The following is a 16,209-nucleotide window of genomic DNA, read 5'->3' as shown; positions in this document are numbered from 1 at the left end:
CTTGGTGATCTTTATCAAAAGCCTGAAAAATGTTTCTACTTTGTTCACATTTTTTTTTTACTGTTTCTTTAGAAACTTTTCAGCAAATAACTTGTTGATATTTATCAGTCTCTTGAGATGGTTGTACTTTTGACTCATATTTCTTCTCTGAAATCTACAAGTTGACATGCGGCTGAAGATGGATGTACATAAAGAGATGTCTGCTGCAGTGTGAACAGGCTGTAACGAAAAGCTGGAAAGAACCTAAGTGACCTACGGTCAGGGAGCGGGTGAGGCAATTACCGTACGTCCATGTGACTAAAAGCACTGGGTAAAAAACCGTATAACAGTCGAGGGTTCCAAATGATGTGGGGAAATGCTTATGAGGTAATAGGTTTGCAGTGGGAAGTAAGCTCTCAATTTCTTAAAGAAAAAAAATTTTTAGCCAACAGAAGGGAAAACACACCACACATGGATTGCCTCTGGCTGGTGAACTTAGGGGAAATTTGTTTATGTGCTTCTTTACCACTTTCTGTGCTTTCCAAAATGTCTTAAGTGTGCAGAATTACTTTGATAATCACTTAAGTAGTTAAAATCTGAAAAAAACAATTACTCTCCTTGATACAGTCGATTTTTCTAGTGAAAAGCAATTGTTCCCTTTATGAATTGACACGTAGGTTCGACAAATATTCGTGAGCAAATGAGTGAATAATGCTTTTAAGACTCTTGTGAATTGTTTCTCACTTTCTGCTTTTATTGCCTGGTTATTTGTGTATATGGCTTTCTCCCTCGTGACCCTGGAAGGTCTCAGAAGGCAGAAATCACATGTCTCCATTTATTCACATCCAGCCAGTGCCTTGAACCCAGGAGGAGCTCCAAATGTTATTTTTAAATGAATGGAGCATATCATACAGTTAAGTGTTTTCTCACATGAGATAAAGATTCAGGATGCCAAAGACTATGTTAAACCCAAGCCTCCTGAAGTAGGACTCCCTGAAAGCCAAGAACAAGGAGATCAAAAAAGGGATTCTAGTGGCAACTCTGCCCCAACCCGGAAGCCATCAGGTGTTTATGCCAAAGCTGCTGTCTAGTCCTGAGAGCACTGTCCTAGGAGTCCTCATGCTGCAGTTAACTACCTACGGGGCTCTGGGCAAGTCACTCATCCTTAGTTCACTCACGCATGAACCAAAGGTGCTGGAGTACTTCTAGCTTGCTGTCACTAGGATTTCTAAAAAGCATCTGATAGTGAAAGTTGGTTTGGAATACCAAGGTGAAAGGGATCTTCAGAACATGGCAGAATTTTTCTTAAAAAAATAAAAAAGCAAAACACCCTCTATTGATAAACCAAATCAATAATGTGCACCCGTGAGCTGGGCTCCACTTCATTGACATTTTTGTCTTTATCGTCAATCTTAATAATTAAATTAGGCAACCTTAAGGTTCTGGCAAGGACCCTGGGATTCCTGGAGCATCTGTAGAGATAAGCAACAATTCCTCTTACAGTCAATGATTTCAGAGAATGAGATGACTCACTGAAAAGTCAGTGTTTCCAGTGAGGGCAGGGAATGGAGAGGATCCTGGGCTTTTCTTCTCTTTCCCCTCCTTGGTCCAGAATTCTGCATTCATCCGCAACAGGGTGGTTTTGCTGGTTTGCAGTGACCTCTGCAGACAGCAGGGAGTTGCACGTTTGTCTCTGAGCGGGAGGTGAAGAGGCCCCTCCTGCTCTCCCCCGGCTCCCAGAGTCCCCTGTTATCAACCAGGACCCTCTCGATCACACAGAAATGGAGCGCCTGCCCTGAAGCTTGGTTCTTGGTATTAGAACCCTGAGCTCCACTTGCTTTGTCCCCGCTTGCATGCCCTTCAGAGACTGGAGCTGGGCATGGTGTAACCAGGAACTCCCAAACTCCCCAGGAGAAAAGTCCAGTCGGAAGCTCAGGGCTACTCCACCACAGTGCCACGAAATCAGCCTTCTTGTGTCCCCAACCTGAGCCCCTTCTAACACTGGAGAGGTGACAGCCAGGAACCCAGTGCTCTGGAGCCAGATGGCCTCCATCCGCTCTTGACTGCGTGAGCTTGGGCAAATTACTGAACCTCTGGATGCTCAAAGTTCCTTATCTTTAAAATGGGGTTAATACTCCAAGAGACTGTTGACAAGCTGAAATGATGAAAGTTCCCTATATTAACAATATATTTGTACCTGTATGTATATAAAGCCGAGTAATTGGCAGGGGCTTCCCTGGTGGCTCAGAAGGGAAAGAATCCGCCTGCAGTGCAGGAGACCTAGGTTCGATCCCTGGATTGGGAAGATGCCCTGGAGAAGGGAATGACTACCCACTCCAGTATTCTTGCTTGGAGAATCCCACGGACAGAGGAGCCCAGCAGGCTACAGTCCATGGGATCACCAAGAGTCGGGCATACGTGTTTAAGGAAAACCATTTATTCTTCTTTGACTGAGGAAACCGGAGAACGAAGAAACACTGGAAGGAACGGAAGCAGGTCCATTTCTTATAAGAAATGAGATCAGAAATGGCTGGCTGGCTTTTTCTTCCCACCCCCGCCCCCTGCCCCAAAGGCCGTCCCAGAGGCAGCTCGCCTCCCTTGAGGCCAGTCCCCCCTCCAAGGCCGTCTGGCAGGCGGGGCCCTCCTCCCCGGGGACAGGGTCAAGTTCAGCGCGGGGACCCCTGGCGGAGGCACGCGGGCGGGTCTCCTCTGCGGGCGGCGGGGCACCTTGCGGGACCTGGACCCGGGGGTGGGGGGCCCGCCCCTGGCGTGAGGGCGAAGTGAAGAGGAGGCCCGGGCCTTAACGTCGGCGGCACCCAGGCCCCGCGTCCCAGCTGCGCCCAGACCTGCCAAGAGTTTCGCTTCCGAGGCGCTTCCTCCAGCCGCCGCGGGCCGAGCGCGTGCAGAAGTGCGCAAAGAGCTGCAAGAAGCGGCTCCGCGCGCGGCCCCCGGCCGGGGGGCGGGTGGGCAAACCAGAGCCCCCCGGCGACCTGACCTCAAAGCAGGGTCCCGCACCCCCCGCCCCCACCCCCCGAAAAGGGTGCGAGCGGGGCCCGCGGGGCCTGCGGCCGGCGGCAGGGGCGGAGATGGGCGGCGGCGCGGGGCACGTCGGTTCGCCACAGGAAGTAGGGAAGAGGCCGGAGGCGCCTTCACAGCGCGGCTGCCCTGACAGATCTGATAAAAGAGGAAGGAAGCCCTCGACGCGGCTGAGCCGAGCTGCCGGCTCCCCAAACCGACGAGGTCCTGCAGCTGTCACAGCCCCTGAGGGCGCGCGGAGGCCGGGCCGAAAGGCCGGGGAGCCTGCGCCCCCTGCCGGTCGTTCGGAGCGACCGTCCCGGGGGCCCGGAGAGCGGGCCGGGCTGCGGGGACCAGGGCGCGACCACCGCCTCCTCCTCAGTTCAATTCAGTTCACTTCAGTCGCTCAGTCGTGTCCGATCTTTGCTGCTCCATGGACTGCAGCACGCCAGGCCTCCCTGTCCATCGCCAGCTCTCGGAGTTTACCCAAACTCATGTCCATCGAGTCGATGACGCCATCCAACCATCTCATCCTCTGTCGTCCCCTTCTCCTCCCGCCTTCAATCTTAGTTGGTAAAGGCCCTGGGTGGGTAAGTCTCCGGGGGGGATACGGAGCTTGCCTGGGCCTGGATCCTTTATCTTCGGCTGCCTGCCAGACACCGCAGAGAAAGAATCACAGGGCCAGGTTTGCTCCAGATGGGCTCTGCTTACCTCGTAGTGTTTAGTCGCTCAGTCGTGTCCGACTCTTTGCGAGTCTCCACGAACTGGAGCCCGCCAGGCTCCTCTGTCCATGGGGATTCTCCAGGCCAGAATACTGGAGTGGACTGCCATTCCCTTCTCCAGCGGATCTACCTGACCCAGGGATGGAACCCGGATCTCCTGCGTTGCAGGCAGATTCTTTACCCGTCTGAGCTACAGGGAAGACCCTGGCAACCCAATTACCTTGGCAGTCCAGGGGTCGGAGCCAAGCCCACCCTACTGAGAAAGGTATAGAAGCACTTCTGAAGATGGCAGAGCTCCGCTCCAGGGCTCTGATTTTTTTGCTGTTGCTTCCTGGCTGTGTGACCTTGAGCAAGTTCCCTGTGTTTCGGTTTCCTCTTTCATAAAATGGGAATCATAGACCACCCCACAAGGTTGTAGGGAAGACAGAGTTAATATATGTAAAAGTGCTTAGAACAGCTTCCTGGCTTAGTGCACATCCGTCTGTTAAATTGTTTAAATTTCACTGTAGGCTGAAGGCTTGTTGAACTTGCTGTAACTGGTTCCTTGTTCTGGGGATTTTCTTGCTGCCTTTATATATATATGTATATAGATTTTTTGGCTGTGCTGGACCGTCCTTGCTGCTCAGGCCTTCTCTAGTTGTGGAGACGCGGTGGGGGGCCACTCTCTAGTTGTGGTGGAAGGGTTTCTCATTGCCCTGACTCCTCTTGTGGAGCACAGGCTTTAGGGTGGGCAGGCTTCAATAGCTGCGGTCCCTGGGCTCTAGAGCACAGACTCACTACTAGTTGTGGCGCAGGGGCTTAGTTGCTCCACTGCAGGGGGGAAAAAAAAACAACAGCTTCCCCCAGCAGGGGTCAAACCTGTGTCTCTGGCATTGACAGGCAGACTCTGTCCCACTGAGCCACCAGGGAAGCCCTCTTGCTGTCTTTCATCCAAGCCTACCTTCCTTCAGTTCCACAGCATTGGGAGAACTTGCCTTGTATGATGCCACTCTTCTGAAATGTGTGGAGGCTTCCTTTCTGGACCAGCATATGGACTGCTCTCCTAAAACCTCCTTGTGCAACTGAAAAGAATGTGCATTCTGCAGCTGCCAGATGTAATGTTCCAATGTCAATTAAGTCAAATTAGTTAATTGAGTTATTCCTTACTGAGTATGTGGGCGTGTGTGTGGTTCATTTCCTGCTTGTTCTATTAGTTAGTGAGAGAGCTGTTAAAAATCTCCTTATGATGGTGAATTTGTCTATTTCTCCTTTCAGCTTCACTAACTTTTGCTGTATGTATCCAAGGCTGTGTTATTAGATGAGTATAAATTTAGGACTCTTGTATCTTCCTAGTGAATAAAACTTTCATAATTATAAAAGGGCATTATACATGTCTGTATTGTAAAATGTCCTTCTTTGTCTCTGGTAAATACTTCTTGCCTCAAAGCCTGCTTTTTATAATGGTTACATCTGCTTTCCTGTTTGCTGTGTCAGTGAAATAACTGTTACATCCGTGAATTTCAAACTTTCTGTGTCATTATAAAGTTTGTTTCTTGTAAATGCCATATATTGGGTTTTGATTAAATAGTTTCATACTCCCTTTTAGTTGGATTGTTTACCCCACTTATATTGACTATAACTAATGGTGTAGACTTTATAGCTAATCTTTTGCTGTTTTTCCAATTAGTCCTATCCTTTGTTCCTTTAGTCCTTTTTTCTTTTGGAGTCGCTGGGTTTTTTAAAAACTCCATTTTCCTCTTGCATCTTAGATTTTTTGAAATGCATTCATGTACTCTTGAAGCTTAGATTTTCAAGCTATTTTTTATAGTTATCCTAATAATACCTAAGCTTCTCTAGAGATTACAATATTTATGATTACAGTTTTTAAAAATTAGTACTTTTACCACTTGCCAAGTACAAACAACCCTTTCTTCTACCCTTCCACACTATTATACATGTATAATATATAACCACTGTTATGTATTCCATATCACATATTTTTAACAATACATATTTTTAACAATAATGTTATTTTAACAACAACATATTTTTAACAATGTCAAGACATTACTGCTGTTTAAAACAGTCAATATTCTTTCATATTTGCCTATATATTTACCCTGTTCATTGCTCTTTATTCTTTCTTCCGGTTCTGTACTACCACCTGGGGTCGTTTTCCTTTAGGCTGAAGTACTTCCTTAAGTATTTTTGTAGCACATGTCTGCTGGTGCTTAATTCTCTCAGCTTTTGTCTGTCTGAAAATGCCTTTAGCTTGTTTTTAAGAATATTTTCACCAAGTTGGCAGACCTTTCTCAGGACTTATAAGATTCTGGCTTCCAAAGTTTCTGCTCAAAAGTCAGCCACTGCTCCTTCAAAGGTTACATATTTCTCTCTGGCCATCTTCAGAATTTTCTGCCTTTGGTTTCCAGCAGTCTGACCAAGATATTCTTAAGTGTGCCTTTTGGTTTTGCTTTTACTCCATAATGGATTTGCTGAGTTTTATGCATCTGTAGGTTAAAGTTTGTCAACAATTTTGGAAAATTCTGTTATTATTTCATCAAATATTGATTCTGCCCCATTCCCTTTTACATCTGGGACCTCAATTACATGCATCTTTAGGTTGTGTTCACCATGTTTCTTATGCTGTTTTTTTGTTTGGTTTGTACATTCTTTTTACTGTTTGCTTCCATTTGAATTTTTCTATTGCCCGATCTTCAAGCACTAATCCTATCTCCTGCTGCGTGCACTCTGCTGTTAAACCCACACAGTGAGTTCTTCATTTCAGATTTGAGCTTTTATTGCAATATTCTTTTCAACCAGCTTTATTGAGGTTTAACTTACAAACTGCAGAATTCACCCATTTTAGGCAAACAAAATTTTTTTTAGATTTATTAAGTTGGGCAGCCATTAACACAATTTTCCCCCTCTTTCTTCTTTAAGGATATATTCTGGATGACATCTAAATTGAAAGTTAAGTCAAACACAAAGGAAACAGACATCACTAGCTTTGCCAATCAACCTGTCTATACACTGCTTACCCAAAACTTTTAAGCAGGCAGAATGGTAAAAATTGAGATATAATTCATATATCATAAAGTTTACCTTTGAAAGTATACAACTCAGTGGATTTTAGTATATTCACAAAGTTGTGCAATCATCACTATTAGTTAATTCCAGAACATTCATCACTCCAAAAAGAAACCTATAGTCACTAGCAGTTACTTCCCATTCTCTCCTTCCCCAGCTGTTAATTTACTAATTTACTGTCTCTATAGATTTGTCTAAGCTGGCCATTTCATATAAATGGCACCATATAATATGCAGCCTTTTTGTGTCTGGCTTCTTTCACTGGGCATGCTTTCAAGGATCACATTGTAGGTGGCATCAGAACTTTTTTAACGGCCGAATAGTATTCCATTATATGGACATTTCATCCAGTCACTGGTTGATGGCTATTTGTTTCCATGTAGGGCTACTATGAAAAACCATGCCATGAGCATCATTTCTCCTGGTTATAAACCTAGGAGTGGAATTGCTGGGTAAGTATTACTAGTTCTATGCTTAGCTTTTTAAGGATCTGCCAAAGTGGCTGTACCATTTTACGTTCCCACCAGCAATGTATGCATGAGTTCTAACTTATCCACATCACTGCAAACACTGTCTTCTCGATTAAAGCCATCCTAAAAGGTGTTTTTTATGGCTTTTGATTTGCATTTCCCTAATGACTAATAATGTTAAGCTTCGAAGTGTTTACTGGTCATCTGTAGATCTTCTTTGGAGAAATGTATATTTAAACCCTTGTTCATTTTTTGATTGGGTTGTGGGGTTTTGTTTGGCCACACTCATGGCATGCAGGGATCTTAAGTTCCCTCACCAGGGACTGAATCTATGCCCCCTGCAGTAGAAGAAGAGTCCTAACCACTGGACTGCCAGCAAAGCCCCCAGCTGGGTTGTCCTTTTATTATTGAGTTTTAACAATTCTTTATATATTCTGGATACTAGACCCTTATCTACTTTATTTAAAGCAGACCTCTCGTGTCCGTTTGCGGTCAATTCCCACTCCCAACCCTGTTGCTCACTTGCTCAGTCGTGTTTGACTCTTGGTGAACTCCCAACCCTAGTAACAGGCAACCACTAAGCTACGGCTGCTCTGTTTCAGGTAAGCCCACCTTTTAATGAGATTTTATCTCCTAAGTGTTGTGTCATTGTGGGACGTTTCACTCTGCCTTTTGGTGGCCCTGGGCTTAGCATCTGGCATGGCATGTAGAGCGCTGGAATTCAGCAAATGTCCTGGGAGAAAACCAGTCACTTATGTAAGGTGTCTCAGGCATCCAGTATGTCGTCACCGAGGACCTTTACTTTCTTTTACCAAGTAGTGCCCTTCTGCATGGGCTAAACCCAATCTTCAATCCCAGGCCCAGAATCAGCAAAGGCTAAGGAAAAAATGGCCAGACCATCAGTTCACCTCAGAAAGGCTTCCTCCTCCGAAATCCAATTCATTTAGTCTTTATTGCTTCCGCAGTTTTCTGATGTTTAAAAGTGGTATTGAATTTTTGGTATTTTAAACCAGTTTTTTCTGGTAGTTGCAGCAGGAGTGTTGTGTTGATGTGACCTAATATATCCTACTCATCAATTATATTAAGCTTTTTAAGACTTTATATCCTGTCAAGCAAGTTTCTTTTCTTTCCCTCTCCTTCCAGATATATGTTGGCTATTTGGGGAGCATACTTCTTCCACATGAATGTTTTAAATCCATTTGTGTCCCCCAAAAAAATCCTCTTGGGATTTTGTTGGGAAAATATATTGAATTTATAAATTACTTAAAACTGAAATTCTTATAACTTTTACATTCTCCATCCACGAATATGGTATACCTATCCATTGAGTAGGTTTCTTTTAGGTCCTTTAATAATATTTTGTACTTTTCTCCATCAAGGAATTGCACATACTTTATCAGGTTTTATCCCAAATACCTTAGAGATGATCTTCTAAAGTACTTTTTAAAAAGAATAGGTATTTATAGTACAAATTTCCAAAAGCTCAAAAAAGTAACACTGACAATTTTCATCCATTTTTCTGTCACCCAGTTTTCTTCTAGAAGAAATGAATGTTACCTATTTATTTTTAATGTGGTTAATGTTAGTATATAGTTCAATCTTATATCTAGTAAGCAAGTGAATTTTATTATTTCTAATAGGTTATTTTGAATTTCTTTCTTATATATGTGTCATCCACAAAGGAGAAGCCACTTAGTCCATCTTTTTCCATTCCTTATTCCTTTTACTGGTTTTCCTGTACTGGTGTAGGACACCTCTAACACAGTAGTTATGTAAAACAGCTGAGTAACAGCTGTGACAGAAGGCAATCGTATTTTGCTTCTGACTTTAATGATGGCTTGTTTCACACTTATTTATGAAATTTGCTGTAGGTTTTTGGCAGATGTCTTTACTGGGTTAAAAAAATGTTAATCTTTGATCCCGCTTTGCTAAGAATGGGTACCGTGAAAGTTTTTGTAAGTTGTTTTATGCACCTACTGAGATGATCGTATGGTTTTTCCCTTTAATCTATTAAATGTGGTGAACTGCCCCCTCAAGAAAAACAAAGGTAGTCTCAAATAAACACTTTTACCCCAAATTGTTATTTATTTCCATGAGGGGGGGGAAGAAAGAACCTTTTATGATAGTGAAAATATACTTTATTTTTTAATACAATAGCTGCCAGCAATATACTGGTTCCAGAGAGAGAAAAGAAAATACAAGCATTCTATAATAAGCTTTCATTTTCCTTTTCAAGTAATTAAAAAAAAATACTTCAATTCTGTTCAACATTATGGTTTGGGGGAGTTGAAATGTTTTTCCATAATAGAAGTATAATTTTGACAGCCCCAACCTTGGTAATTTGTAAAGGATGGAATAAAAATGATGATACAGTATAACAATAATGAATGCTTCCCTCTCTTTGAATCAAATACTGATTATAACCAGTGTAAGAAATTGGTTAATCAATAAATTTGATGAAATGTGTATCAAAATGTTTATGAAAAAATACATTTCTATTTCTTCTCATTTTTACCATGTAGATATTTTCTAAATGGATTATTTTAAATGCACAGAAATAAAGGCTATCTACACACAGCTCTAAAGAGATTCAAAACAACAGAAGTAAACGTGCCTAAATTCTAAATCAAACAAATGAGTGTAAGAATAAATGTCAGAAACCTCTTCATTGTATACAGATTGCTCAAGGGTTTAAAGATAGTTGTATAAGCCGAAGTTACCAAGAAATAAAATCTTGTATGAATTTTATCACAAAAGTCAACAATCTTGGTAAAAGAAAATAACAGAACTATACAGAAAATCCACATCTATTTTTTTTTTAAAGGGGGAAGTTATATCAACTGAAATGGTAGACAGCCTTCCAAATGTTGAACACAAAAATTTCTCAGAATCCCTTGGAAACTGTAAGATCTTCCATTCAGACTCTTATCTTGTTTAAGTGGAACAAAAGGGGTTTAAATGAAGGGGGGAATGATTCAGTAGTTGTAGAAATAATATCAGATGATTTCTATTACATCAACCCATACACTACATGAGCTGCCATGAAAATCTTTCATGTTCCGAGTCTCCCAAGACTGTGAGCTGTGACTTCTCCACAGTGTGAGATGGGGGAAAGGTCTGTTCTAGGACCATCTTCTACTAGCTTTGGTCCATTTGCCAATATCAGTCTCATCTGACTAACTTTCCTGATGAAGTAATAAGATCTGTCTTTCGACAGAAACATAACTCGGCCTTCATCGAAATTATAACAGATAGACCCTCCCTTCCTTGGATATCTAGAGAGACAGCCAAGTGTAATCATGGGGTACATTTTTTAAAAAGAAGAAGAGAATAAATATCCAAAGTGGAAAGCTCTTACAATTGAACTTCAGAATGTGTTTTTCATCCCTGTTTTGAGGACTGTGGGCTCTTTCCTCATTAGCCCTCTACTCTGCATCACTTAGTCCACCGTTCACCTGAAATAGATGCTCTACTTCTGAATTATGCTTTAAGCTATGAGGCAAGATTCAATATCACCTGATGCCAAGTTAGTCCTATTGTAAAAGTAAGTGAAAAGTGAATATGGCTGTCTGTGTACTGGTGCAGAGGTGACGCAATTCACCCACGGAAGCTGCTGCCATAGAATTTCTCAATATATAACCTGATACTGCTTCTTCCTGGAACAAGATAAGTCATCACCCAATACTTTATTACAAAATGGTGGGTACCCTAACTTTGTTCAGCAATAAGGAGTTCTAAAAAAGGTAAAGCAAAGAAATCTCCCTGAGCCAAATGGATACAATATGGAGTTTTTCTTATCTTTCTACACCAAGCTAATTACTGATAGATTTAAATAAATGCCAAGCTAATTACTGATAGATTTAAATAAATGCATAATGCTTATAAAAAAATCAGGCTGCTTCCTTAAAGCCAGTGTTTACTAAATGTTAGCATATCACAGGGAAAAAAAAAACATTGCCATTTTAAAGCAATATACTTAAAATTTCCAAAAACAGCCTATGAGAAATAGCACTTCTTAAACAAGTTAGGTATAAAAATGACCAAAAACATTAACTACAGTCACAACCACAGTCTTTGGAGTAGTACACAGAAAGTCATTTTTTTCTTCTTTTAAGTGAATAAATACTTAGCAAAGTTTTATTTTCATCATGTTTATCCTTCCTTGTTACAACACAAAAAAATTCCTGGTTTAGGACTTCAGTTTAAGAAACAAACATGCAGAGTGCTATTCCTCAATGTAGCTCCAGAAAAATTTAATTGAAGGAAATGCAATGATTGAGATTAGGCAAAACTGCAGTAAATATGAAGTCACCATCACAACTATAATTTAGTCCAAAAGGAGTGAACCATCCTCTACCTGATGTCTACCAGTAAATGGGGTAGAATAATAACTTGTTTTATCTTATTTTTAATATAGGATTTATACTGCACTCTAGATTATCCACATTAAATATGCCTGATATTTTGACAAACCCATCCTCTACCTGATGTCTACCAGTAAATGGGGTGGAATAATAACTTGTTTTATCTTATTTTTAATATAGGATTTATACTGCACTCTAGATTATCCACATTAAATATGCCTGATATTTTGACAAACCCATGCTATATTCCTTAGGTTAACTTTTATATTACTAATCACTGTACTGCTAGAGCTAAATGAACTAAATAACAGTTTACGTAGTGTTGCTCAAAAGATCTATAGACAGCAAGGCTGATGTTTACCTTAAAAAAGAGCACTTTTAAAATAAAGGAAGAAATGAAAAATGTTCCAAATGAATGGCACTGGACAAAATACATATATGCTTGAGAAGATCTTGAAAATACCATCCTTCCCTTTAAATTTTCAGCTTCTAAGTAGTGTCAGATGTTATCGTTAGTATGAAAGAAAAATGCTTTTAGGCAAAAGTAAAAACCCATGTACAAAGTAAAATAACAAAATCTGCACTGACTTTCTATAAAAGCACTCTTCTCAGGTGGTAACATCCTTTAGTACATATCCAGGATAGACTAAACTGAAAGAGAATATTTTGATACAGTAGCAATCCTTTCATATACTCTTACTAAATATTATAAAACTCCCAAAATACATAAATATTCCTTGTACCATGCATTATGCACCAGTTTGGGCCTGACTGAAGGGGTCACGGTTACTATTTTTTTTATTTTTTTATGGTTACTATTTTAACAGTTGAACAGTGCACCTCAAAAGTTCTGTCATCGATACACAGTGAATGGACTCCAGTGATGAAGGCTCCAGAGAGATGGCAAACTACCTTTAAAGTGAAAGTCTGTGATGGAGTGTCTCCAAATTGAAGGAAAGGAGGATATGGGCTAGGGGATATAGGCAGGGTAAAGGAATTTTAAAATAATACTGCTTAGAGAGTATATATATTTCAAGACAGCTACTATACCTTGTCTATCCTTTATCCTAATGTGGAATAACTGCATGTTCGTGCCAAATAAAGTTTCTACTTTCTAGGAAGAGGAGCAGTCTGTTAGGAAAAGTGTGTTCTTAGTCAGGGGAAGATGTGGAGACATTTCTCTCGTAAGTGCTCCTTTACTTGGTAAGTCTTTTGGCTACATCACTGTATGCTATTTCAACCTCCTTATCGCTGGGGCAGGTGTTGGTGAACTCATCCCTACTGTAGGCATTGGTTAGGTATCTCCAGATGCCAGTCATTCCTTTTGGAATATCAAAGTTGCGGTATTTTTTCGCCACCACCTGAAATACAAAGAGATCAAACGTTAATGTTTATATGCCATGTCTTATAAACCAGACATGTATCTGATTTTAGGGCAAATTAATTCTGTGAGCCTCTCAAAACTGCCTCTACTTGAAGTCTCTCCCCTTCATTATAACTAGACATTTAAAATAATGACAAGGACTGTAAACTATACCAGAGATTCAGAAGTGTGGTGGTGACTGCAAATGCCTGCCTTTACCAACAATAGAAACAGTCAAGCGAAATCACTGGATAAATACTTTAAAACATACACACTAGTCTAGGTCTTCAGCCCATTTTTTGATTGGGTTGTTCTGATGTTGTTAAAAATCATGAGATGTTTGTAAATTTTGGAGCCTAATCTCCTGTCAGTCACATCGTTTGCAAATATTTTCTCCCAATCTGTGGGTTGTCTTTTCATTTTGTTTGTTTCCTTTGCTGTGCAAAAGTTTTTGAGTTTAGGTAGGTCCCATTTGTTTATTCTTGTTTTTATTTCCATTATTCTGAGAGATGGATTGAAAAAGACATCGCTGCAAACATACACACGAGTTGCGACCTGTTTTTCTTGACCTTGACCTTCAGAGCACAGTGTTTCACACACTGTCACCTGTGTCAGTCGCCCAGTCGAGTCTGACTTTTTGCGACCCTGTGGACCATAGCCCACCAGGCTCGCCTGTCCATAGGATTGTCCAGGCAAGAATACTGGAGTGGGTTGCTGTGCCCTCCTTCAGGGGATCTTTCCAACTCAGGGACTGAACCCATGTCTCTTATGTCTCCCCACTAGTGTTACCTGGGAAGCCCAGTAAATGTATTCACACAATAAATGCTCAATAAATATTTTCTGCCTTGAAAAGAAAAAGCCAGGTGATCAAAGAACAAAGTTTGATGCTGTATGTCAGTGTAGCAACCACTTTAAAGTTACCTTGAATTTTTATGCAGTCATAGAAAAAAATTTTCCATTTCGCATAGGCATTGATTTTAATACACAATTTTCCATTTAATACACCTTAGGGTGTTTCACCTATTGCCTAGACAACATTAAGTTACACTGTTTGGAGGTTCTAAATTGTGACTGTCAGAATATCAGCCAAGTTTTACACACAGGGGGAGTCCTGTCTTCTTAAAAAGTTATCAGGTTTAATAGCAACGTGACCCCACATCCTGCAGGCCTACCTTGACAATGTGCAGCTTGGGCAGCAGGTTGCAGTCAGCTAGAGTCATTTCATTGCCATCCAGAAATTTACGTGTAGAAAACTTGATGTCCTCCATACTATTCTCATCAATTTCATCAGGGAGGGGAGAATTCAGATATTCATCTAGTTTCTGCAGTGTTTTCAAGAGACCCCGCTCCAAAGCTGAAAGAAAGATGGAAATGTTATCAAGTGTGAAACAGATCGCCAGCCCAGGTTGGATGCATGAGACAAGTGCTCAGGGCTGGTGCACTGGGAAGACCCAGAGGGATGGGATGGGGAGGGAGGTGGGAGGGGGGATCAGGATGGGGAACACATGTAAATCCATGGCTGATTCATGTCAATGTATGGCAAAAACCGCCACAATATTGTAAAGTAATTAGCCTCCAGCTAATAAAAATAAATGAAAAAAGAAAAAAAAAAAAGAAAGAAAGAAAGATGGAAATGCTATAAGAAGGAAAATCACCCAATCCCCAAAGTCTAGAAGTGTTACTCCTTCAGTCAGTAACTGGTCTCTCTGACACTGGGGTACAAAACAGACAAGGTTCCTACTCTCCAGGAGCTTATTTATTCACTTGCGGGAAAGAGATGAGACAAATTTACAGATAAATATAAAAACAAGTATGATAATTTCAGATAGTGTCATCTATAAACATTTTTTAATAACTAAATGCCCCATATACAAACACACCGTGGCCCAACACAGTTGATGTCTAAACCGGGAAAAAAAAAAAAGGGTTAAAAAGACAAACCTGTTATTTCAAATCTAGGGAAGAAAGTCTTGCTGAGACTGAGATTCTTGCCCTCAATTTTAAATCCTGCTCCTATAAAAATGTTTGGATTTATATCCATGAAACGTGTTTAGTTCAGTTCAGTCAGTTCAGTCGCTCAGTCGTGCCTGACTCTGCGACCCCATGAATCGCAGCATACCAGGCCTCCCTGTCCATCACCAACTCCCAGAGTTTAACTCAAACTCATGTCCATCGAGTCGGTGATGCCATCCAGCCATCCTATCATTTTGCCTTTTCCTACTGATGGGGTTCTCAAGGCAAGAATACTGAAGTGGTTTGCCATTCCCTTCTCCAGTGGACCACATTCTGTCAGACCTCTCCACCATGACCGTCCATCTTGGGTGGCTCCACACAGCATGGCTTAGTTTTACTGAGTTAGACAAGGCTGTGGTTGCCTTGGTTACCTAAACCCAAATTATGAAGCTATTGTCCATTATATTCTAGAAGATATTTTACCAAGTATATTTATATCTCTAATCCACTTAGAATTGATTGTGTATAGTGTGAGACAGGGATGTTTTCTGACTCTGTATTCTGTTTTATTGTTCTATTTGTCTATCCTTCTGTTAATACCACAGTTTTAGCTACTGTACCTTTACAACACATCCTGATATTAGGCAGTATAAGTTTTCAAACAAATCTTTCTTCAAGATCATCTTGGCTATTCCTGGCTCCTTACATATCCCTAATAAACTATAGAATTAGCATGTTAATTTACATGTGTGTAAGCACGCACACACACAAACTGTTGAACTTTTGAATGATTTATAAATTCAACACAACTCCAATTTGAGAACTGGAATCTTTATAATTTTGAGTGTCCCAATCTATGATTTTTTTAAATTTTATTCAATTTTACGAAATTAAAAGAGATTTCTTCTATGTTTTCTATGTAGAAGTCTTGTCCATTGTTGTTACATTTATTCCTAAATATCTGATATTTTTTATTGTATAAATATTTTTATCACATTTTCTATTGCTTCTTGCTAGCAGGCACAGATAAAACTGATTTTTATAATAGCCTCATATGCAGTCACTCTGATAATTCACTTTTTTTTTAATTCTTAGGGTTTGTCTGTAGATTACTTTGGATTTTCCACATTTTCGATTATATTAAGAATAATGACAAATTTATCCCTTCTTTCACAAGTCTCATATGACTCATTACTTTTTCTTGCCTATTATACTGGTCATAACCAACAATCCAATGCTAAATAGAAGTGGTGACAATAGCATTGTTTTCTAGTCTC

At 40.8% G+C, this 16,209-nt stretch overlaps 1 protein-coding gene across 1 annotated transcript in view; it reads right to left on the bottom strand.

The window, feature by feature from the left end:
• Positions 1-12,406: 12,406 nt before the first annotated feature.
• CLIC4 (chloride intracellular channel 4) overlaps positions 12,407-16,209 on the bottom strand; it is a 69,531-nt gene continuing 65,728 nt past the window's right edge. Inside the window, exons 5-6 of the mRNA XM_043444725.1 lie at positions 14,152-14,333; positions 12,407-12,977 (exon numbers count right to left, since the gene is read on the bottom strand). Of these exons, the coding sequence (XP_043300660.1) occupies positions 12,813-12,977; positions 14,152-14,333 (347 nt within the window). The 3' untranslated portion in view covers positions 12,407-12,812. The remainder of the gene's footprint in view (positions 12,978-14,151; positions 14,334-16,209) is intronic.

This window comes from Cervus canadensis, chromosome 24 (genome assembly GCF_019320065.1).
Source record: "Cervus canadensis isolate Bull #8, Minnesota chromosome 24, ASM1932006v1, whole genome shotgun sequence".
In the NCBI taxonomy this organism is placed as follows: Eukaryota; Metazoa; Chordata; class Mammalia; order Artiodactyla; family Cervidae; genus Cervus; species Cervus canadensis.
Note: the sequence above shows the minus strand (reverse complement) of the source record. Positions and strands in the feature narration are given on the sequence as shown.